The 24,990-nt window shown below is 48.9% G+C and overlaps 1 protein-coding gene across 4 annotated transcripts; it reads left to right on the top strand.

Moving 5' to 3' along the window:
- Positions 1-214: 214 nt before the first annotated feature.
- On the top strand, positions 215-24,531 carry UFD1 (ubiquitin recognition factor in ER associated degradation 1). Of its 4 annotated transcripts, none has more exons than XM_070516654.1 (13): positions 275-328; positions 453-628; positions 3,592-3,698; positions 4,296-4,328; positions 7,289-7,410; positions 10,312-10,442; positions 12,760-12,832; positions 17,251-17,319; positions 18,197-18,262; positions 18,526-18,573; positions 19,206-19,294; positions 20,230-20,311; positions 23,538-24,531. In XM_070516654.1, exons 3-13 carry the CDS (start codon positions 3,692-3,694, stop codon positions 23,610-23,612), a joined length of 795 nt encoding a protein of 264 aa, XP_070372755.1. In that variant the 5' UTR covers positions 275-328; positions 453-628; positions 3,592-3,691; the 3' UTR covers positions 23,613-24,531. The 4 variants fall into 4 exon arrangements, with proteins under 4 accessions (XP_014682610.1, XP_070372754.1, XP_070372755.1 ...); XM_070516652.1 differs by having other exon boundaries at positions 281-328; positions 3,592-3,724; XM_014827124.3 differs by having other exon boundaries at positions 215-628; positions 3,592-3,724.
- Positions 24,532-24,990: the final 459 nt, after the last annotated feature.

Here is a 24,990-nt window from a genome sequence, read left to right as displayed (position 1 = left end):
AACTCTGATTCCCGTTTACCCAGAAACCCGACTCTCGGTGGACATCTTTACTTTGGGAAGAGCAGCCCATTACCTCCCACTGGGAGCTCCAGGAAAAATTTATTTATTCCCATCGTAAATTAAATTTACTTATGCATCGAACGAGAGCATCAGTTTACGATTTCAATGGGCTCTCGGTCTAGTTTGAAGGCGGATGTGTAGCTTACTTCCGCCCGAGTCCTCGATGGCTACGGCAAAGGCCGGAAGGTCTTTTGGGTATTCTGGGTAGTGTAGTCAGTAAGGAGAATGGGCCCAACTAAACTCGTCTAGAGGGGAGTACTATCAAAATGTAATTTAAAATAATTATAAACATTTCTCTAGAGTGGGTCACACGATAGAAGACGGTATTTTAGTGCTTATTCCGTGGAAATTTTAGACCCTAGCGCCTTTGCCTCGCTTTTTCTCTTTTGCAGCCGACTCCTGCCCTCGGCGCCTCCCCCCGGGTCTCAGGCCCAGCACTTCCGGTGAGCCTCCTGGGCGTCGGAGCCGAGGAGGCGGTGGCGAAGGCTTTGGGGAGAGCGGTCGGTGGGCTCCCATCGGAGCTTTCCCTGGGCGAAGCGGCGTCTGCGAGGCAGAGGTGTCCATCATGGTGAGCGCGGCTGGGCAGGGGCGGGGAGCTGGGGCTGCGACCGGGAGCTGGGGCTGAGGGCTGAGGGCCGACGCTGGGCCCGGCGGGGCGGACGTGACGGCCACGGAGATGCCGAGTCACCTCGGCCGGAGCCCGGCCCGGGCGCCCCCGGCCGGAGCCGGACCCCTGACCACCAACGGCCTCGGCTCGTCTCCGCTTGTCCGGGGCATGGTTCGCATTTCCTCTCAGTTGGACTTGAACTCCTTGAGGGGAAAAAGGAGCCTTCTAGTTGCAAGTGCTAGACACGTGGCAGGTTTCCATAAACACCAAATTAATTGGAAGGTTGTTGGGGGCGAGGAGCAGAATCAGGGGTCCCAGGGAGAATGCGGGGGGCCACCCCGCTGGAAGGGAACGGCAGCTCCCCGAGCCCAGTGCCTCGGGTGTGCTGAGGCCTTCGGCTCTCTGAGCGGTTGGGTAAGGATAACAGTGGGAGTTCCTAGTCGCCGGCGCGTTTTCCATTGCGCAGCTTTTCTTTAACGCCTGCAGTTCCTCATTGCGACTCATCCCGTTTAGTCCCTACAGTGCCCTTGGAGGCACGGGTGGTTGTTATTTTAACCATGAGAAAACGGAGGTTTAAAGAGGTAGATAGTCTACTCGGGGTCAGAAAAGTGAGGAGTGGAAATCTGAAGCCAAGTCTGTCTGTCTGCAAAGCTGTCTCTTTAGCATTGTACAGCGTGGCCTCAGTGTGGCCTGTTTTTTTCAGTGAAAACAAGGAACGACTATTAGATTTTATCCCAAGCATGTCAGTGTTGAATCATATTTCTCTTCTCAACTTTGTCCACTTAGCAGACATTGAATACCTGCTAGGTCTAGGCAATGTGCTAGGCGTTGGGTTCATAAAGGAAAGTAGGACTTGGGGTAGGGAGCAGGAGGGCAGGGCATAAGGTCAGGATCATGGGTAGATGGAAGGCAGATTGTTAGGGATGTTGAATACGTTGTGCACTGTTCCTCTGTGATGTGAAGAGAAGTGGCTTAGACGGGGAGGTGGTGAGAGGGCTCCTGGGGGTGCCCACGCCTCTCTCTTCTTTCATCTGGAAATCCTGTTTCATTTGTTAGGCTTCTGGCCAAGCTTTGTTCAACAGAGCTGCTGTTGAAAAAGAGAGATAAAGGTTTGAAAACTACTGTGCTCGAGCTCCAGGGAGTGAAGAGCCATTTGAGATTTTAAGCAGGAGCATGCTATATTTGCTTTTTAGAAAGGGAGCTCATTCAGCTTACTAATTTTGGAATTGCTAGTAAACTACCTATCAGTAGATGGCTTGCCCTCTACTTAATTTATATTTGAAACCAAGTCAAGAAATATTTGTCTATTGTGAGAGTTTATTTTAACTTATGGTAAAAAACAGGTAACAGAAAGTTACCATCTTAACCGTTTTTAAGTGTACAGTTCAGTAGTGTTAACCATTCCCGCTGTTGTGTAATGACTCTCCAGAACTTTTTCATCTTGCAAACCTGACACTCTAGCCATTTAACAACAGTTCACTACTTCCCCTCCCCCAGCCCCTGGCAACTGCATTCTACTTTCTGTTTCTCTGAATTTGATGACTCTAGGGATCTCATATAAGTGGAATCATACAGCATTTGTCTTTTTGTGACTAGCTTATTTCGCTTACCATAATGTCCTCAAGGTTCATCCTCTGTGTAGCATGTGACAGAATTTCCTTCCTTTTTAAGGCTGATTGATATTCCATTGTATGGATATACTACAGTTTGTTTATCTGTTCATCCATCGGTGGACACTTGGGTTGTTTCCACCTCTTTGCTATTGTAAATAGTGCTGCTGTGAATATGGGTGTACAGATATCTCTTCAGGACTCTGCTTTCAGTTCTTTTGGATATTGTGTAATTGTGTATTCTTTTTTTAAAACATCCTGGTAATTGCAATACTTTGAGAAGACCCTAGATTGCCATGGAATGTGTTGGCTAAGCCTCAGAGTAATCCACAGTTTAAGATCTGGGATCTTAGCTTTGTGATGGCACCATGTCTTGGCTTTACTTATGAATGGGAGGAAGTACTATGGCATAGCATGTGAGAGCACATTGGAGGGGCACCATCCCAGACCTTGGGCAGAGCAGGAAGTTTCCTGGAGCAAGGAAAGGATGGTCGTGGAAGCCAGGGGAAGGCAGGGGTGCAAACGCTGGGCACCTGCTCTTCCTGCTGCCTGGAATGCCATTCCCTGCTTTCTGCTGGCTCCCTTTCCTGGCATTCAGGTCTTTGCAGAGTGCCTTCTTGACCAGCCGTTTAAAGCAGCATTCCCAGGAACTCTCTGTCTCTTACTCTCTTGTCCTCAGAGCATTCATCACTGCCAGACACGCAGACGTTTTCTTTGCCTGTTTCTTATTTTGAATGTTGGCTCCACCAGGGCAGAGATTGTACCTGTTTTGTTGGTAAGCAGACATCACTAGAGTGATGTTTCCCTGGTGCTTAGATCAAGCCTGGCAGATAGTGGGCACTCAGCAAATAGATGTTTTTTAAATTAATGAGAAGAGAAAAAGTGTCCAGGCCGAGGAACTAGCCTTGCAGGGACGTGGCATGTGTAGGAGATTGTGGGGCCTTCAGAAACCAGTCCTTGAGGTGTGTGCAAGGTCTGCCTGGATCCTGAGGTGTTTGCAGGCTGAAAGAGATTAAGGATGGCTGGCCATGGCCAGTTTTATATTTTAGTAAGTTCATACCATCTGAAAACAGTGGAGACTAAATCGGTGGGACGAGACTGGGCATGGCAGAATGGGTGGAAACAGAGATTTGAGATTCACTGTGCTACCGGGAAGTGTTCAGGCAGACTGCTCTGATCCATCAGGATTTCGAGGCCTTTTGCTCTTCGACAGCATTTAGCGCAGTATTAACTACCCTGACCTGTTTGGGCTTTTGACGAGAAGAAATGTACCTTTGTTCTGTTCTAACTCCAGCATTTCTTTCCTCCTCCTAGTTTTCTTTCAACATGTTTGACCACCCGATTCCCCGGGTCTTCCAGAACCGCTTCTCCACACAGTACCGCTGCTTCTCCGTGTCCATGCTCGCGGGGCCGAATGACAGGTCAGATGTGGAGAAAGGAGGGAAGAGTATGTGCTTGTTTTTATTTTGAATAGTAACCTTTCCTGCCCTCAGCCTGCAGTGCTTGTAGTCCTCACCAGTCCTTATTTTGCATGTGTAACCAAAGCTAGTTACAGTGAAAATGTTGCTTGCCCCAGACTTGCTGGTGGGGGGGGGTGGGAGGGGAATCCTAATTATGATTAGATTTATGGCCCTGTGGCCAAGTGGTTGAGTTTGCACCTTCCACTTCAGTGGCCCAGGGTTCGTGGGTTCGGATCCTGGGTGCAAACCTACACACTGCTCATCAAGCCGTGCTGTGGTGGTGTCCCACATAGAAGAACTAGAATGACCTACAGCTAGGATATACAACTATGTACTGGGGCTTTGGGGAGGAAAAAAAAATTTATGGCTAGTAGCCATTAGGTTCCCCTAATGTAAATTCCAGCAAGTAAATTCTTTATGAAAGATCATTATAAAATTCTGGCTACTCTACAAGGATTGTTGAATATGTTTTTAGATATAACAGAAACTGCATTTTGGCTTTTATTCTGTCCTTTTAATTTTCATTTTCTTAATATTTCTTATATGTTCTTTCTACAGTAATTATGCCTCCTTCAGCCTTAGATCAACTCAGTAAGTATTTTCCATGTGACTTGAGAACTGGGGTGATGTAAATATGGATGCTAGGAACTCAGCACACCCTCCTCAGTATGTCCAGACACAGGCAACCTTTGTCATGTCTGGTCAGGGGTTGACCCTGGTGCATGCATGCTGGGCTGGGAGAGCTGGGGCCGCAGATGCCCAGTGAGGTGGTGGCCAGCTGTGCAGGCTAGGGGCCAGTGAGTACTCAGCTCCAGGATCCTCCTCTGCAGGGGGTACCACTCCCCTGACACACACATACATACACCCTATCTTGGGTCCCTTCAGGAGTAAAGGAGGGTGTGAGCATCAGTGCTTTCTTTCCACAGTTCCGGGCCAGCTGATGCAATAGGCTGGGCTTACTAGGTTTTCTCCTGAAGGCTGGTGGTCAGCTCCCAAGAGAATGCTTTGAGGCAGGGGTCTCATCTCCTCCCCCAACATCTTTCCTCAGCTCTGGCCTGAATTTCTAACCCCCTCTTTCCTACTGCATGTGTAGCTTGTCTCTTCCGCCCCAAAAGCTGCTCCTTTCACTGGGGCCTGCCTCTTTCTAGGAGCAAGAAAAGTCCCCCAGTTGTGAGAGAGGCCATGCTTTCCCTCCCTTCCCCCAACCTCTCATCCCCTGAGAGCAACTTGAAGACCTCGTGGTCCCGGCCTGACTCCACCTGGACTCAGAAAACCTGATCACAGGCGCAGTCATTGCCTTTTGAGATTTAGTGATGTTTCTGGTGTGAATTCCTCCCATCCAAGACAGGAGACGTGGAGGCCTGCTGGCGGGTCCACTCCTGGTGTTGGGTGCACATGGCTGCAAGGTGGGGAAAGGGCACTGGTTCTGGTGTCGCTCCAGCTCAGGCTTTGCACCTTACCCGGCCTGACTCTAGAGTAGTCACTTGGCCCCCCTGAACCCCAGTGTCCTCATCTTTAAATGAGGATACACATAGCCTGTGTGGCTAGAGTACTTCCCCCTGGATGGTGCCCTCTGATGTGTGTATGAACAGCCCAAGCCCACGTGACACCAATCAGAAGGCAGGAGGTGGCCTTTAGCTAGCAGAGCTTAACTGATGCCAGCAGCAGCAGCAGCAAAGCAGGCCTTTAATTCTGGCCTCAGTCAGAGGGTGGATAGAGCCATGGGGTTCACAGCCCTCAGGCAGGCCCTTGTCATCACAGAGGAGGGAATAAGACCCCCAGAGAGCCTGCTTTTCTGGTTGAGCTGACATAGGAGCTAAGCACCAGGTGTGACCCTTGGCATAGGTGTCTGAGAAGGGACTCAGGATTGGGACAGTGGGGCTTAGATCAGTGTTGTTCAGATCTTTTAAGTCATGGAAGAAACTTTGTCCAAATGAAATAGGGAGTCCTAATTTATTAAAAGGGTCGCTGCTCAGATTGGAGGAGATGAGGCCTCCAGGCGGAGGGCTCGGGAACCCCAAGACACGTTTCTAAATCACAAAATGCAGTTTGAAAACCACTGAGGAACACAAGGGTCTTTTCCAATGGCAGGAATCTTGGACCCTTGGCTGGAGCCTGATCCCAGTTCACCCTGACTGACTATGGTTCAGCTCCATGGCTCTAGAGCTGGGAGGCACCCTGTTGACAGAGGGCCTGGCCTCTGGGCCCTTGGCCACTGTACTGCCAACATCCAAGTCACCTTTGGTGATGGGGGGAACACTCCTGCCCACTGCTGCCTCCACAGTGAGGCACCACTTCCAGTGGCTCTTGCCTCTCAGTGACTTCCTGCCCAAGCTCATTAAGTCGATCTGCTTCACCAGAAGTTTTAGGGAGATCCCGAACAGAGTCTGCCATACCTCCTGCTGCTGAATGGCACTTCTGTTCCCATGTTTGCCTAAACCAACAGGCTAAAGTGGGCCTCAGGGGTTAAGGTGCAGACCTGGGCCAGCCATCTGGGTCGAATCCTGGTGTTGCCACTCCTGGGCTATGTGATCCTGGGCATGTTGCCGCACCTGCATGTCTGAGTTCCTTGTAGATAAAAGGGATAATGACAGTACATACATCACAGTTTTGCGAAGACTGAGCAAGGGCCTGGCGCATGACAAACACTGTCACTATGTCAGTCCATCCCGGACTCCTCCCCCTGGTCCCTGATTCTCCTGAGTTCTGCTTCAGTTCGCCAGCCCCTCCTTTCTGTGCCCCCTGCACTCCTGAGTCAGCATATCAGCTGTCCTGTTTGCCTGCCTCTGGCCATCCATGTGGCCTCACCTTAGGGACCACTAGAGTGAGGGGATGTACCATGTCATGACCTGCCAAGAGCCCACACTGCTGACCAGTTCCATCCTGTGTAGTGTCCTGCCCAACCTCCCTCCCCTCCCACCCATTCCGACACCCTGTCCCCATGCCCCCATCTCACCTAATTGCCAGTCATTCCCCAGTTGGCTGGGTTCCTCTTACCTCCATGCGTTTGCTCAGGCTGCTTCCTCTGCCTGGAGTTCTCTGCCTGGCATGCTGCCTGTGACTCGTGACTCGCCTGGAGGAAGCCCTACAGGAGCCCTCCTGCTGCCCCTCCCTTCCCTCAACGCCACAGCATCGGAGTGTACTTGTTTTCTTTCTTGCCTTTCTAACTGGAAACTTTGGAAGGCAGGGATTTTGTCCAGAACATGGGTGGCACTTAAATTATTTGCAAATAAATGAGTGAACATGCCACTTTTTAAAATTGGGATTTCAGAAAATCACAAGTATGAGCTGGTGCTGTGTTTCTGACTCATTGACCATTCCCGAGCTACTCCAGGCCAAGTGCTATGCTCTTGCAGGGAGTGTGGGGTCTGGTGGGTGGGCAGACACCCAGGGACTAAGTGCCACATGGGTCTGGGAGCCTGCTCTGGGGGTTGAGGCTGCATGGAGCCGCAGTGGACCCCTGAGGAGGCTGTTTTCCAGGGGAGGGCTTTGAGGGAGCAGTTTCTCTCCCTGGCAGAAGCCGTGCCTCATAGCCTCTCTCTGCTTTTTAGGCCGACTCAACATTACCTACCCGATGCTGTTCAAGCTGACTAACAAGAACTCGGACCGCATGACGCACTGTGGCGTGCTGGAGTTCGTGGCCGACGAAGGCATCTGCTACCTCCCACATTGGGTGAGTGGGGCCGCCCCGTCTCTGGAGAGAGGGGCCTCGTAGGCAGGGACGCCCCAAGCATGTGCACAAGTCCTGCCTCTGAAACAGTGGCAGGGCTAGAGGGAGGGGATTCGGGGCAGTGCGCCACGTGCCGGGGCGACCTTTTCTTCCACAGTCGCTCAACTGGTAGGCTAGAAACCACAGCCAGCTGTTAAACTGCGATCTCCTAAGTCAGGCTTTTTTACAAATAACGAAGCAGGAGTATTTTTGAAATGGTCTAAGTGTAGAATTTTAGATTTTTATACATTTTCTCCTCATTTTTAGTAGTTTCTCTTCCAGTTCTGTCACGACATGTGTGTGTTTAGACACTTGCCTGTAACTGAGTTTTCCCAAAGCTGTGGAAATGAAGCCTCTCTTTTGCACTCAGGCTTTCTCTGGAGTCTGAGTCCTTCCTGAGTGTGAGGCCTGGCCACCTCTCCCCACAGGAGCCCTGACGCCCTCACACCTGTGTCTGGCCTCTCCAGTGCTATTTCTCAGTCTTGTCCTGTGGGGAGGTCTTACTCGTGCCTCCAAGCCCAGATCTGATTCATTTCCCTGCTCACTTGCCCTCCCCAGCACTTGCCACGCAGGGCCTCACTGTCATGTGTGGTCTGCATGTGCCCCTCACAGGCGTGAGGCCTGTCCTGCTCATCTGGGAGAGCGCTGTGATTGGCTGAAGTGTAGGGCAGTGACAACTTCCTGGGGCCACTCTGGATCTGCAGAGGCCCCTCTGTGGCCCGTCTGTAGAGGTGAAAGAGGAGCTGGTGATACTGGGATACACATGACCTCAAAGGTTCTCTCTCCAACACACAGACTTGGAGTTTGGGTGGTCCTTTGTCCAGGCTCTCAGACCACTTTGGACCCCAAAATTCGCTGAATCCCTTTTGCCAGGAAACATCACATCCCCTGGGAAGCCTCTTTCGGTAGCATGGAGCTGCCTGCCTGCCTCTTCCTGGGCTGGTCTTGCAGCTCTTGGCAGGAGTAGGTGGTTGCCTGGAGTCTCCCAGCAGCTGCAGCAGAGCTAGTCTAAGGGCCTCCTGGCTCCCAGCAGGAGTACGAGCCAGTGCTTTCTGTTGGCTGATTGGCAGGCTCCATCCCACCCGGCGCCCTGGCTTCTTCAGGACTAGTGAGCCTGAAACAGGCGCTGGCCTTGGTTCCAGCACCTGGGCTCTCATCTGCTGACCTAGACCAAGATCCCTGCCCAGGGCCACTGCGAGTGCGTGGCTGTGTACTGCCAGATGCCTGTCGTCCTGTGTGCACTCCGTGGTCCCCGCTGCCCTCTGGGGCTTAAGTATAACACGGCCTGGGCCGGGTCTGGAGCACGCCTCCTCGCTGCCCTTGGGCTCTTACCCCTTTCTCTCCCCAAGTCCTGTCTGAACCTGCTCTTCAACCATGGGCAGGTGACCTGAGCTGCTGCCTTTCCTCCTTGAGCTGCCTGTGGCTCTGTCCTTCCTTCTGCCGTTAGTTATCCTCCTTGCCGTCACTGACAGATTTCCCAACAAGTCCTTAACGGACTGTGAACTTGACCTGCAGCAGGCTGACTTCCAACCCTTAGAGTGCTTCCTATGAAAGCTTCACTCTCCAAGGTCACCAAACCTCTCAGTTGTCAAATTCATTGCCTCTCCATCCTACTCGGCCTGCCTGCGGCGTTTGGTGGAGCATCCACTCCTCCATTTCTGTCATTCCCTGCCTGGCAAGCACCCTTCGATGCGAGTGAGCTGGGGCCTCTGCAGGCTTGTCCACGGGGCCCTGTTCACCCTTCAGCTTCGCTCATGGCTCTGCCTGCCCTGGCCTTGGCCTCCCTCACCCCTGCACCTTGTCCCTCAGCTGTTCAAGGCACATCCTAACCACCAGTTTTGAGCCCCTGTGGGTAGCGGCTCTGTGGGAACAGTGAAGCGTTCCTTTCACCTTCCTGGTGTGGCGTTCTTGAAAGGATGTGATGCCTGGGATTGGCTCCAGGGCAGCCCACTGTGGGATGGGTCCGGGGAGTAGGGCAATGATAGGTGAAGCGAAGTCAGCCGTAACCCAATTACTGTTGAAGCTGGGCGTGGGTTTGTAGAGGCACACTCGTGCAGTTCTCTCTACTTTTGTATGTTTGAAATTCCCTTTAAGAAGGTTTAAAATAAGAAAAGCAAAAAACATTCCAGGACATGCGGAGTTTCTCATTTCTGGCCCAACCTCCTTGCCTCGGACTCCTGAGTCTTGGCCTGGCTGCAGGGTCCCAGCTCCCGGCACACCAGATACTCCTGGGCCTTAGTTCACATTTTTCCGTCTCATTGCTCAGTGGGCATCTGCCTCGCAGGGTGGTTTAATCGACGTGGAGGGGTGTCTGTGTGGGTTTTATATAACCTCCTGTAGCAGACATCTCTGGGGCCTTGTTACCACCCTGCGGCCTCAGCTGTGGGACCCTTCCATGCGAGGTCAGTCCGCCTGGTACTGTCATTATCCTCCCTCAGGTGCAGCCCTGTTTGCCCCACGGCCTTATAAGTTGGGCATGAGACAGCTTGAAAGTTGGGGTGGTGAGCTTCCCTGGGGAAACACTGAGCCCTGAGGATGTCTGGAGCTGGTGGGCCATGCTGCACCCCCCCCCCCACCCTTCCAGCAGAGATGCCACATGCCAGCTACCGCAGCCTCGGTAGCACCCCTTATTGGCCTCCTTCTTTCCACATCTTTGTCTCATTTGCTTGCTTGCTTTTTCTTCCTTCCTGACATCAAACTACAATTCGATGACCTGTCCCCAAGTCCTTGTCTCAAGCTGCTCTTCTGGGGACCCGAGCAAGAGGCCATCTGAATGTCAGACTTTGGCCTGCCTGGTGTACGGATCAGTGGCGCTCATGCTGGCCACTTGGTTTCCAGGAGTCTCATGTAGCCTTCTTCTTTTAGATGATGCAGAATTTGCTCTTGGAAGAAGGGGGCCTGGTTCAGGTGGAGAGTGTCAACCTTCAAGTGGCCACATACTCCAAATTCCAGCCTCAGAGCCCTGACTTCCTGGACATCACCAACCCCAAAGCAGTGTATCCTTTTGAAATAAGAAGGGCTCTTCAGACGAGGGAGAGGGCTACTGACAGTCGGTGAGCAGCGATTGCTTGGTTGAGCACATGCTTACTTTGGGGACCACACTTTTGTTCGTGATTGAAGTTGTGATTTTGAGACTAAGGGCATTCAGCCAGCATGTCTGCCATGCCTCCTGGACCTGGGCCTGGACAAGCGTGCTGCATGCTGGGTGCTCTGAATACTCTGCGCACACTCCTGGAGGGCAAAGTAGAACCCTTTCTTCAGGTGGACTGTGACACCTGGCACAAAGCCCAGTGTGTTCTGGTGGAAGAGGGGCCAGCTGGTCTGCCTCTCAGCCCCAAACCCCTCGTGGGCCCCTGGTGCCCCAGCTCAGCCATGAATTCACTGCTCAAACTCACCTTTTACCCAGGTTTAGGGCTTTTCACTCAAAACCAGTAGGGATCATTCATTTAGTACATTTTCTGTCTCTCAGAAAGAGGAAAGCAAAGGTTTGAGGTTCTAGTGATTTTTTTTTTTTTTTGTATGTTCTGTGAACTTAAGCCAGATGCATGTGTTTACAATTTAAGGAGTGACCAGTATGGGCGAGGGGCGTCCTTCGTGTGGACTTTGGTTGAGATCTCTAGCGTGGAGATCCCAGTTTGGCTTGTTGAGATCATGTGATAGAACGAGCACTCCACTCCCTATTTGTCTTTAAAAAAGCATGATTGAAAAAGACGGTTGAACAACACAGACAGGTAGACAGTTAAAAAAAAGCTGCCTCTACCCTTCCCACCTGCTCACTTTTCCCAGGCCAGAACCTAGGAGCAAGCTGCTGCTGGTCATGTCCTGGACGCAGGTGAGCTGTGTTAAGTCCTCTGACCCTGTCTGTGTATGGGCGTGTCCAGTCCCTTGTGGACACAGCAGTCGGTGGACACTTCCTGCAGGCAGGACTGTTCTGTGGCAAGGTCTGGCTGGAGCACTGCCTTTGAGGTGCTTTTCTGGCTGTGAGTGGCCAGGAGTAGGGCCTGGCTCTGTGACCAGAACCCCTTGCATTTGACTTTGGTCAAGTAAAGTTGCAATGCAGACTTTACCAGATTTCCCTCAGAGCCTGTTTCTGTCAGCATAGTTAACTTGTGAACGCGTGGAGAGAGGGCGTCACCTTAATCAGCTGAGAGGCAGCCGGGTGCTCCCTGATCTGGCTGACAGTCTGGGTAAAGGCAGTCTTAGTGGAGAGCAGAGGAGGTAGGGGGCATGCAGAGATGCGGTGCAGGAGCCAGCTCCGCCCTCAGGCCAAGTGGGCTGGGTCTGACAGCTCAGGCGTCACCGGGGGAAGTCAAGGACAGGGCAGCCCTGCAGTGTGGCGTTTCATGGGAGGGAGTGAAGATGGTGTGCCACACAAGATCCTTTGCACAAAGCTGTTATCATCCTGGAAGGCTGTTTGACCAAGAGAAGGGAACACAGACAGCCTGGCTGTTTCTCCCTCAGTCAGACTCTGAGATCTTCACGCAGTTGTGCCACGTCACAGTGGCAGATTCTGGAGCCACGTTTTATGTTCAACCTTTACATTGAAAACAGTTCAGTAAATTGATTGGGATGACATGGTTAAAAATATTCTGTGTGATTAAGCATTATTCCCTTATCTGGGCATTTGGGTTATTCAGTTTTTAAGAATTTATTATTATTTACTATTATAAAAAGGGCTTACAGGTTACTTTTTCCTTTTTAATTTTTATTTTAGAACATACTTCTGAAGTTGGGTTACTGCCCAAAAGACAGAAACAGCAAAAGTGTAAATGAAAACATCTTTGATGTAGAGGAACTTTTGATGGGACCTATCTGATTCATTCAATCTTTTTTTCTTTTGTGCTCCCATGGGATTTTTTTAAATCAACTCATTGATGGATAATTAACATACAATAAAATGCACACATTGGTGAGTTTGACAAACGTGTACACCAGTGTAACCAGACTTTTCCATCTCCCAAAATGTTCTCTGCCCGTCCTTGCCTGACCCCTGGCCCCAGCAACCTCCCAGCTGCTTCCTGCCCACAGAGAGCTGTCTTTCTTAGGGTTCCATGTGAAGGGCATCTTACCACTCTGGCTGATTCTTTCCCTCAGCAGAGTGAGATTCATCCATGTTATTGTGCATTAGAAGCTGATTCCTTATTGCTGATTGGTATCCTGCTGTATGAAACCTGTGGATTTTAATACCAGCCTGGTACACTTCTGTCCAGTACACTCAGTCTGTGACAGTGACCACCTAAACCCCTCACAGAAAGTTGGTTCAGATTCAAGCTATCTATCTTGCCATGTTGCCTTGACAGCGTGTATCTGCAGATTAGAAAACGCATTGAGAAACTTTGCCTGTCTGACCACCGGGGATGTGATTGCCATTAACTACAATGAGAAGGTGGGTGTCTCAGCCACGGGGCCAGTAGAGCCTGGAGCCCAGCTTGGTGTAGGTTGCACCTAATCACAACCACTTGCAGTGCCATTCTGATGTCTGAATGGAGTTCTTTTTAAGGAAGGTATGCCTGGCTTTTATTAACTAATTGCTGCATACTGTTCCCTTTTCTAATCTTTATGGGTCCATATTTGGAGCCCTGTACTAATCATTCAACAACTCTGTGTCGAGAAATCATTGATTGCATTTAGAAGTGAATGAGCTTAACGTCGTTGTACTTACTCATCGTACCTCTGTGTACCATGGTGGCAAGACTGCCCATCTCCTCAGAAAGGTCTCCATTCTACCTGTAATCTGAGCTAAGCCCTTTGCTGGGCTGCAGGAACACAGAAGTGAGCTGGCCTGGGTCCTTGTCATGTGATTCCTTCCCTTGGAAGTAGACAGGCCCTCTTGGAGCTGGCCCTGCAGTGCACTCCAAGTGCCGTGGGACAGGTGGGAAGCAAGCCTGGGTGCACTGGGGACAGTGCTGCCTGAAGTCATCTTTCCTTGTGAGGGCGCACATCCCCTTCCCCTGTTGTCTTTGGTTTTGGTTTTCCCTTAGCAGCTCCTCTCCTCTTGACCCTTCTTGATACAAAGCTTTCGGGTCTGAACACCTCTTATTGTTGATCCCAGATTCTGTGGTGTCTGGATCTAGACAACTGAGCTGTAAAGTGAAATACCGTACAGTGTCCTCAATTTTCTCATTCATTTCATGCATAATAGACAGATGAGTTCCCACAAAATTCAAGATGCCATCCACTTCCCCGTTATCCATGGCAACATGTCTGAGGGAAGAAGTAACAGTTGGCAAACGTGCTGATAGCCCATCCCTCCTCAGGGATGGAGCACAACAATGTGGGTGCCACCCGTCCACTGTGACCATGGATGATTGACCCTCATGGAGCTGCTGCCAGGGCAGACCCCCTGGTACTCAGGAGTGACCACAGCCCCAGCCTGGCTTTCCCAGAGGCCAGCTCTTGACTCCTTCACACACTCTCTTGTCCCCTCTGGGACTGGGGCCCTCACAGCTGTGAACAGGAGCCTGAGGTCCAGCCAGTCCCCGCCTTCAGGATCAGGAAGCCAGTTGTTCCCTCAGTGTCATTACAGGGATCCAGTGTGTTCTCTGAAGTTTCCCTCTATCTGAGGTATCTGATACTGAGAACACTTTTTTTTCAGTTTTGGGGGTTTTGAATCACACTTTTTTTTAAGGTATGATTTTTGGTGAGGAAGATTGACCCTGAGCTAACATCTATTGCATCTTCCTCTTCTTGTTTTCTCCCCAAAGCCCCAGTACATATTTGTATATCCTAGTTGTAAGTCATTCTAGTTCTTCTACATGGGATGCCACCACAGCATGGCTTGATGAACAGCGTGTAGGTCTGTACCCAGGATCCGAAGCCAAGCGCACAAACTGAATCACTATACCACCAGGCCGGCCCCCATGAGTCACACTTTCTATGTGTTCATAAACTAACAAATAATTTTGTGGGGCCGGCCCCATGGCTGAGTGGTTAAGTTCACGTACTCTGCTTTGGCAGCCCAGGGTTTCGCTGGTTCAGATGCTGGGCACGGACATGGCACTGCTCATCAGGCCATGTTGAGGCGGCATCCCACATGCCAGAACTAGAAGGACCCACAACTAAAATGTACAAGTATGTACTGGGGGGATTCTGGGAGAAAAAGCAGGAAAAAGAAAAAAAGATTGGCAACAGTGGTTAGCTCAGGTGCCAATCTTAAAAAAAAAAGGAAAGAAAGAAAGAAAGAATCTTGTTGCCTTTAGCTTTGTGGGGGAACATTTTAGGTATTACCTACCTAAACTGAACACTTCAAGCTTTTATAATTACAGGAAGGCTTAATGTTACTGTTTTTAATATCAAGATAGTAACGCTAAATATAACTCAAATTGATGATAAAGATAATGAAGGAGGGTGAGTTACACAGCGTAGACGTAGGATTGACATGCATGTTTGGATGTCCACTTCTGGAAGTACAGGAGATGAGATACTCCAAAGGGCCCTTCTGATAAAACTCAATTAAATCAGTATAAAACCCAGATTACTAATACATTGTTGGGCTCGCAAGAAATATAGAAGTTTTCAAGAATCTCTCAACAGGGTTGACCTGAGGGCAAATGGCCTTGTCAGTGCTGTGTTGGGAGGTCTGAATCGCAGATTTCCACATTAAAGTGGAACTCTTAAAGGGGCCAAAATAGCCCCATAGGTGGATGTTGTCCTCATCCCAGGAGAGGAAACTCAAATTCTCTCTGGGAAAAGCACCCCCAGTTTATTTAAGCCCTCGGGATTGCTGTAGATTGAACAAGCAAACAGGAGCTCATAATAAAACCACCAGCCAGCCAAAGCAGAGACGACAAAAGCAGATTTAGACCCGCTAGGGAATCAGTGTTGGAATTTTCAGGAGCAAATATAAGATAATTAGGTATAAATTGTTCAAAGAAATTAAAAAGCAGAATCATGAAATTTAGCAAGCAACAAAAGACTCAAAAAAACCAGGAAGATTTGAAAAACAATCAAAGTGTTAAACAACAGCTTACAAAGAATTAATGAAATGAAAGTTAAATCTGGAGAAATGCCTTAGAATTCTGCACAGAGAAGCAAGGCAAGGGAGCATATGAGAGAGTGAGGTCCTGGAGATCCTGAGAAACACAAGCATGCTCAGAAACATTCCAGCAGGAGAGAACGGAGGAGTGGAGTGGCAAGATGGTGAAGAGATAACAAGTGAGATTGCTTTAGAATTCACCATCAGCCCAGTTACAGAAAGTACAATGTATATCAAAGAGGATAAGTTGCAGATAGCAAATACCAGACTCGGAGGGGGAGTGGAGGGAAAACACGCTACTTGCAAAGGAGCGCCTCAGAGCTGTTATGGCCCAAGCAGCGAGAAAGTAACTGTCAGCAAGCCTTTAGGGAATGAGGGCAAAATCAAAATATTTTCAGATAAACAAAATCTGAGAGAGTTTATTTACCAGTGGAGCTTCAAAAGTATTATCCTAGAAGGAAAGACTAGGGTTCCAGAAGGAATGGTAAACAGATAAACTGGCAAATATGAAGCAAGTCATGGTAAACATTACCACATAAAGCAGTAATAATATTTAATGTATAAGGCTTAAAAGATGACCTCGAAAATACTAGAAAAGAGTAAGTCTAGAGAGTTGTTCAGAATTCAAGTGTTCTCTATTTACAATTCAATAAAGTTAATAAAAATAACTGAAAACTACATACATGAGGAATGTTGAAAAGTAGTTTAAAATTACTGTTTTAGATACAGCATGACAAGACATAAAACTAAAAAATGTCGCAAAAGTGTTTGTCCTTACTACATGCAACATACTATAGGATTTCTATTGTACTATCTTCCAGAATTTTTCTCTCCTAGTTCTGGTTGCAGCACACTTGGTTTAATGACCTGCTAATTACCGTGATCTGCAGTTTGAAAACACTACTGCAGAGAAACATGAATATGTCCTCCTAGAGACACGTAGATATCCGAATGTTCATAGCGCGTTGTTAGTGATTGCAAAACAGATGCAAACAGCCCAGATGTTGAGTGGAGAAATTGTGATACATCCACACAGTGACATACATATTCATTTCTACTTATCTTCTATTAAATAAAGAGGAAAGTTAAAAAAATAGATGAGTACATTGAGCCTTCTCACTTTACTTTGGTGACCCTCCCCCTTGTGTTTAGGGGTCTTTTTAATGGTGAGACTTTCTGGATTGTTCATTATAAAAGCAAGACATACTCTAGGTAAAAAGAAAGGACCTTAAATGATGCAGGAAAAAGTAGATTCTGCCACTTTTCGTTCCTGTCCTTCTGGGCTTTTTTATGTACTTTTTTATATACATGAGATCAGACTAGACACACGCAACAGAACTGGTTTTTTAACTTCTTTTCCTGTTGGCTGCATAGTATTCCACTGGTGACTATAATTTATGTATATATGAATAAATATCATTCATTTACTCTGTTGATAGGCAATTTGGGTATACACTATTATTAGCAATGTCGGAGTGAGCATTCTTAGAATTTTCTCGTTGGGTATTTAGCTAATTATTTACTTAGAATAAATTCCTAGAAATAAACTTTCTGGGTTAAAGGTTGTGAGTGTCTTTTGCAGTTTGTTGTGTAACTCTCTTATCTGATTTGAACCACTTACGGGGAACAGCCTCTGCTGAGTGATGGGCATCAAGGCAGCCCACCCCGACAGCCCTATTGTCTGAGCAAGAGATGTGGCTGGGGGAGGGTGTCCTGGAGGTGAATGATGTGTCTGTAGGTGCCAGGTAGGGAGCTGCAGTAATGTGAACAGTGACAGCCCCCAGTGCTGCCACAAAATCATCTGACTGATTTCTGTGTTCTTCTCACAGATCTATGAACTTCGGGTAATGGAGACTAAGCCTGACAAGGCCGTGTCCATCATCGAGTGTGACATGAATGTGAGTGGCTTTGCTGCTTACAGTGTGCTTGGGCCGGAGCAAGATGGGTAGTTCGTGGCCCCTGTAGGCCACTGCCCCAGGAGAGTCTCACTCAGCCCCTGGGACTATTTGGCTGAAAGAGGAGGAAGATGCTGCTAGAACATTGTGAGGGGGCTGCTGACCTTGTGATTCATCTCAGGGCCAGTGGAGGTGGCAGATCAGCCGCCAGTTCTGAGATGGCTAAATCCACCAGCATCTCAGACCTGCTGAGGAGTGAATGTTCTTAGAAGCTAAGGAACACTTCTCAGCTTCTGGGTAGGAAAGAACTATTGGTACACACATGAGCATGGTGGATCTCCAGGGAATCGTGCTGAGCAGAAAGGGCCAGTCCCAAAAGGTTACACACTGTCTGGTTCCGTTTATATAATATTCTTGAAATGATAAAACTTTAGAAATGGACAACAACTAGTGGTTGCTAGGAGTGAGGGATGGTGGAGAGGGCCGGGAGGGAGGTAGGTGTCATTATAAAAGGACAACACAGGGGGCCCCTATGATGGAGGAGCTGTTCAGTATCTGGACTGTGGGAGTGGATACGCCAACGTAACTGGTGATAAAATTGGGAGAACGTAACACAGACACACAGAAGTAAGTATGTGTAAAACTGGGGAAATCTGGATAAGGGCTGGATTGTGTGGATGTCGATATTCTGCAGGTGACATGCTGTACTGTAATTTCGTAAAATATGGCCATTGGGGAAATGGGCAAAGTGTATTCGGCATCTTTCTGTATCATGTCTTACACTGCATGTGAACCTACAGTTGTCTCAGTTAAAAGCAGAAAGCTAAGGGAGCCTAAATGTGGCCATGTCTCAAATTTTACTTTCATCTTGGGAATACAGGTGGACTTTGATGCTCCCCTGGGCTACAAAGAGCCTGAAAGACAAGTCCAGCACGAGGAGTCAACCGTAAGTCATTTCCCCAGCGTCTCTCCCCAGTCATGGCATGCTTTGCCCTCTGGAACAGTGCATCCTGGGAGTGTCTCACAGCTGGCCCATGTTTGGCCTCTGCTGGTGCCAACACAGCCACGTTCCCTGCTTCTTGTCCAGCCCTGCTCCCAGGGGACACCCAGCTGTTGGGGTGCAGGGACAGCAGTAGCAATGAGAGGCCCCAGGGAAAAGCTGGGGTGTCCCTGCTGAGAAGCTCATCTGTTTTTCTGTCCCTCTGTCAGGAAGGTGAAGCTGACCATAGCGGCTATGCTGGAGAGCTGGGCTTCCGTGTGAGTACCAGGCCACACATTTAACTTTCTGTGCTCCCGCCATGCCATCTGCTCCTTCCAGCATTCTCTGTAACACTCCGGGGACCTCGGCAGGGATTGGTCCTCTGGTGTTCGTGCACATGTGTATCTGGCTCTGTCTCAGTTGCCAAACCCTTGAACATCCACTTTCTCCTGCAATCCTTCCAACAACTCTGTAAGGCAGCCCCAACTTTTTCTTCTTCTTTTAAAAAATTTCTAGTCCACCAAAAAGTTAAATAGTATGAGAGACACAACATATACTTTTTGCTTGGATTCACCACATGTGACCACATTTGCTTTATCTCTCTCTAAGAACACATTCTCTTTTTATTTGTACTGTTTGAAAGTAAGCTGCGACATGACCCTCCCGCCCCTGGGGGGCGACTGTCTTTGGGCCTGGAGGCTCCCTTCAGCTCACAGCAGTCTCCTGAGGGGTTGGGCAGAGAGCTGTCGGCTGCCCGCGCTTGGCAGCTGCGATTGAGAGCTTCAGTCCTGAGGAGATCTGGGTGGTGTCCCCGCGCACATCCCTGCAGCAGTCTGAGCAAAGGGCAACTTTGTGTTTGCTCTTGTTCTTGGGGCTCAGTGCACGCACCCTCTCCTGCTTGTCTCCCTAGGCCTTCTCTGGCTCCGGGAATAGACTGGATGGGAAGAAGAAAGGTGTGGAGCCCAGCCCGTCCCCAATCAAACCTGGAGACATTAAAAGGTGGGTCTGTCTTTGCTCTGCTCCTGCCCGATGCTTTGTCATCATGCAAGGAGGGTCTACACCAGACCCCTGGGATGGGACAGCCTCATTCCAGCTCTGGAGACAAAGCCTGGATCAGGGAGTCTGGCAGGTGGATGAATGTCCCCCATCTGCTCTCCTTGGTGGGCTGGAGCACGTCGTGGGTCTCTGTTTCCCAGGGGAAGTATATTGATGCCTTTCCCTGTCATCCACTAAGCCTCTCCTCAGGTAATGTTGGCCGTGCAGCCTCCCTCTGTGCCTTTAGTTCAGCCTCCACTACCCGCAAGCGGCACCTGATCAGATCTCTCACTTATTTAAAACCTTTCTGATCCTGGTTAGTAATCTGCCTATTTTCCTGTTTTGTGACTTCAAATAATTGATCAGGTCACATTATCTCAACTTCCTTCAAAGAGGCAGGAGCTGCCTCACTTAGATATGTTTCTGTTGTTTGGTCCAGGGACGCTCAGAGCAGATTCCCTGCTCTGGTGGCCGTCACGGTGGTGGCAAAATGAGATATATCACCTGTCTGCTGCGTGTGTTAGAGCAGAAGGAGAATGCGGGAATTGGGGTTTTTACCTAGACTCTTCAGGAGTGAAATGAGTTTAGTGTGAGTGGAGCTCTTCCAGGGTGATCCATGAGGCTGGAGGACGGAGACGGTGAGGGCCTCCCAAGCCTCCAGGTGACCCCTCACCACAGACAAGGCCTCAAGTCTGCTGACCCCAGCCCTATCCCTCCTGCAGGGGTGCTGGGGCGCACCAGAAGGCTGGCCCAAGGCCAGGGCAAGGTACAGCCACATACCACAGAATGACAGTCACCAAGAGGACACTTGTCTCTTCTGCTTTGCTTCCTCTTGATTGTTAAAGATGAATTTTAGTCCCTTTTTCCTGGAACTAACATTTCTCTTCCTCTCTTTACAGAGGAATTCCCAATTATGAATTTAAACTTGGTAAGATCACTTTCATCAGAAATTCACGTCCACTGGTCAAAAAGGTTGAGGAAGTGAGTATATTTCGTGGGTAATGAGAAGTATTATTTGCTAGTGATGAATAGGGGAGTTCTTTCCATTCTGAATATGGGTGTTTCTGGCGTCACCTGGCAACAGTGATCAGCAAGATACTAGCTCACAGAGCCCTTGCCAGGTGCCAGACCCCATGCTGAGTGCTTTATACTTAACTCTTTAATCCCTGGGACAGTGCCGTGAGGCAGCTGCTGTGGTTGCATTGTTACAGATGTGAACATAAAGGTGCGTGAAGGTTGGGGCACCCAGGGCCGGGGGCAGAGCTCCTGACCACAGCATGGTCACCTCCGTGCTACCACACTCCAGAAAAGGCCTCTACTGAGACCTGAGGAGAGCAGCCTCCCTGAGCCTGGGAGTTCTCCTGTGACTGGAAGGGAAGGCTGCAGCTGGGGGCCGGAGGTGTTGGCAAAGGGGAGGTTCCGCCTAGTGGGCACTTCTTCCAGGTGCTGGAAACTTGCTCAGAAACCCAGCACCCCCTACTGCAGATGGCCCACCTCACTCAGTAGCTGTGGCTGTGTGTGCTGTGTATTTCTAGAACACTAGCACTTTAGACCCAACACTTTCCTGGTTCCTTTTCTCAAAAGCTTGATCTCTTGCGGATTTAGGGGGAGGGCAGAGGGCAGGCGTGCTGTGAACCCGTTCAGGATGGGCTGCTAGATGGGACCAGTCACTGGCCAGTTCCTGGCTGTGGCGCTGTCACCGGCCCCTCTTGACCACTGAACCCTCTCTACCTTTGGACTGGTTGGGGACAGAGACCATTGTGCTGCACACCCCAGCCCCCATCACAGCCCCTCCTGGCCTTAATGTTCCTCAGGTTGACACAGTGTTGGGAGCTTTCCAGGCTCAGAGGAGTAAATGTGGTACCTGATCACACCTTACCCTCCGAGTCCTCCTTGAGGCCCCATCCAGGCCTTTGCCATCTGCAGGCTGGGGCTCACTGAGTTGGGCCTAAAGGCCTCAGTAGGAGTCATCCTCAAAGCTGACTTGTGACCCGACTGTGGGAGATGTATGAAAGGGAGGGGGAGACTGGCAGGCACAACTGGAGCTGTTTTATCGATAAATAAATATTTAAGAAGAAATGTATGAAGATGAGATTAAAGGCACATACTTAGCTCTACTCCATCCTGAAACCACACTAAAGCTGCGGTATAAGGTAATGAAGAAGATGATAAAGACAATGAGGAGAAGAGGCAACTGCAGCAGAACTTTGGAGGCCCCAGAGCAGGAGGACAAGTGGTCGCTGACTTAATAGACCACGGAAAGCTGCATCCTGAGCAGGCCGTGGGGAAAGCCGAGAGGCAGCTTGGTTAAGTGGTTGAGCTCTCAAAGGGCCCCTCTGGAAATGGGGGCTGAAGACAGAGTGTGTGTCACAAAGCAGTGAGAACCGCAGCCCCCCTCCCCTCACCCCACTCCAGGGGAAGGCTGGAGGCTCGTCTTCTGGAAAAGGCATCACAAAAGGTTCCTAGGCTGGGGCCACTGGCACAGTGGATAGCAGCATCGAAGTAAGAGAGGGAAGGAGTGACAATTTGCATCCTGAATGTTGCCACCCTTGGTGTCTTTCCCTGCTTGGCTCCCAGGCGCTGGCAGCCGGGCTGGCTTGTTGCAGCTGGAGGAGCTTTCTCTGGACAGTCTGGCGAGCCCCAGGGAAGGTCCCAGCCGGCTCACCCCAGAGTGAAGACCACAGTCAGAAAGTTTCCACTGCCAATGTCCAAATCCTGAGAGTTCTGAAAAGAGATTAGAGAAACCAAAGGGACAGAAACCATCAGGGAAATAATTGCTCTGAACTGAAGGGCACGAGTTTGCAGATTGGAAGGGCCCACTGAGTGTCCAGCACAGTGAAAGAAACATCTGTAAGCCACTGAGAGAAGCCTCAGAGAAACCAAAATGCTGACACCTTGATCTTGGAGTTCTAGCCTCCAGAATTGGGAGGAGGAAAGTCTGTTGTTAAAGCTGCGGCGGTCTGGGACTTACTTGTTAGGGCGGCCCGAGCGAACTAACACCAACTGAGCTATCAATGAAACGGGCAAGAGTAGAGAAAAGGTATTTTCAGTCACATAAGAGCTCACCAAAAGGTACTCCTCATGCACCCTTTCTCAGGAAGCTCCTGGAGGATGTACCTTATTCCATCGCTACTGAAATGATGGAATAAGGTAGAAGTAAGAAAGCCTTGGATCCAGGAAACAAGGGGTTCCCACAGCAATGTGCAGCCCCGGGAGGCTGGCCAGTCCAGGCAGGGCAGCCTGAAGGCCCCAGAAGAGTGCCTTCCTCAAGCAGATGAAATCAGGACACCTGGTGTGATTGAAGGTATGCGGAAGAGAAGCCAGACACAAAATGAAGGCTCTGCAGGAAAGGAAGACTGACTGGCTCAGCTGTGACTCACATTTACATGGTTGCCATCCTGTAAACCCTGTGCAGGCCCTGCTGGGGGTACACCAGCTACATTAGGTGGGGGGCTGGGTACAGGGATGTGTGTTGGGGAGCTCAGAATCTTCCTTTCCATAGACAACACCTCCAACTGACTAGCAATACAAGCACATGAAAAGATACCTACTATTTTTGAGGGTTGAGAAAAAACAAGCCCGCTTTCTGCTGGTGGAAGAATAGCTTTGTGGAATATTTCTGAGGGCTGGTTAGTCATTATATATTAAAAGCCTTAAAAATATGTGCATCCTTTTACCAAGGAATTCAAATAGGAAAAATCAGAGCCGTGTACAGACATTAAGCTGCCAACACACCCATTTAAATTACTGCTAACCTGGAAGAAACGCCCAGTGGGGGAAGAACTGTCTCTCCCATGCAATGGAATTCTCTGTAGCCTTTAGAGTGTACCAGATAAATTCATGGACCTGAGACTTGGGAATTAAGTACTAAAATAGTTTATAGAAGCATATATAGAAAAGTGACCGGAAATGTATTTTTTGGGTGGTGATTTTTCTTTCTGGGGTATATATTTTTTACTTTGAAAATGTGATGGTTCTGTCAAAGGCTATACATTCAATCTGAGAATAAAGGCTGTGGAGGACACTAGTTGTGATTATGTGGTTTTGTTGTGAATTCAATAGATTATGATTTGTATTTATATTTCAAAGACATTCTGAATAATGTAGAAGTCAGGAAAATGGGTGGATGGTCATGAGCCAACAGAATAAATCATTTTTTATAAACTTCCAAGGAGTTTCTGAAACAGTATTTTATCTTCACACCTAGGATGAAGCTGGAGGCAGATTCGTCGCTTTCTCCGGAGAAGGACAGTCGTTGCGTAAAAAGGGAAGAAAGCCCTAAGTTGGGACTCTTGGCTGATTAGAAAATAAAATGATAAATTGCAACATAATGGCTTTTAGTTACTGGCTCTGACGGGGCTGAGACTATCGCAGAGGATGCTCTCTCACTTTAGGTTGGTTTAGAGTTCCTGAGAATTAGCGAGTTTGACCTGGATGTGGAACGGCAGGACTTCTCGGTTGTGTGCTTGATTTGGAGGAAGAAAAAGCTGTCTTTGAGGTTCCTTCTTCACCATTTCTTTCAGCCCTGGGTGCGCTCCTACTGCCTCAGCGGAAGCAGAGTTCCCTAATTCCTGATAAAAACCAGTAGAGGGGATTGAATTGCTGTAACTTGTGGTGTTCTCTTTCTTTTTTTATTTATCCTTTTTCCTTTCTTTTTCCAGGTCTATAACTTGGATGTTGCCTTTGGCCTAGAAAAAAGTGATTTAAAGATACTTGTCTATAAAGAGTGGTTAGCCCATTACTCTGGCTGCAATTTAAGTATCTGAGGAAAGGTGTTTCTATTTTTATTTTACATATTGATTTTTTTCAAAAGAACCATTCATCAGGAGGAAATCCTGAAGCATTTCCACTTTTATTTTGATTTCGTTTGGAAATAACTGGCTCCTTAATCTGTTCTATGGTAAAATAACTTTGTGGTGAAGCACAAATGTAAATATTAGAATAAATAAAAGCTAAAGATACGTTCCTCTTTCTCCTTCCCTACCCCCTGCTCCGAGTTTTAATGTATTTAATTATCTTTAATATATTAAATTATCCAAGTTTTGGCTGGCCTGTCTTTACTTTTTATTAGTATTAATTTGGCCTCAGATCTTTTTATAATGTGAGATCTTTTGACTTGTTAATTCAGTTATTTTAATCTTTTGTTCCTTGAAAATAATTCTAAATCAAGAATTTCAAATAAAAACAGGCAATGACTAAGACCTGGATTGCCTCTAAATGCTTGATTAGGTATGTGGAGTGATAGTTGGGCCACTGAACAGGAATTGGAGGAAGGCCTGCTTGCATGTGCCCCTCATTCCATCCTGCATTAGAAAGGAGCCCCTCTGAGGGGCTTCTCCTGGAGAACAAGGCTATCTGAACTTGGGGGTGGGGATGGTCAGGCCCAGCAGGGTCTCCCCTTGTACCAGGTCTCCTGCCTGCAGGCAGAGGGGTCCATTTCTGGATAGGGCCCCTCTCAACACTCAGAAGATGAAAGGATTCCCCTTCATGGGACCCTAGAGTCCACTCATGTGTCCTCAGAGAATGAGCATCAAAGATCTTCATGATGACCAGGGCTGGGCCTTGTGGCCCAAGCCAACATCACTGGCAATGGATGTGATTTCGGAAGGCATGAAGCACTCCTGTGACCTACCTGACCCTCCACTTAAGGGGTCTTGGTT

The sequence above is a fragment of the Equus asinus genome, chromosome 8 (assembly GCF_041296235.1).
Source record: "Equus asinus isolate D_3611 breed Donkey chromosome 8, EquAss-T2T_v2, whole genome shotgun sequence".
Lineage (NCBI taxonomy): Eukaryota > Metazoa > Chordata > Mammalia > Perissodactyla > Equidae > Equus > Equus asinus.
The sequence above is the reverse complement of the archived record's forward strand: the minus strand, read 5'-3'. Positions and strand labels throughout refer to the sequence as shown.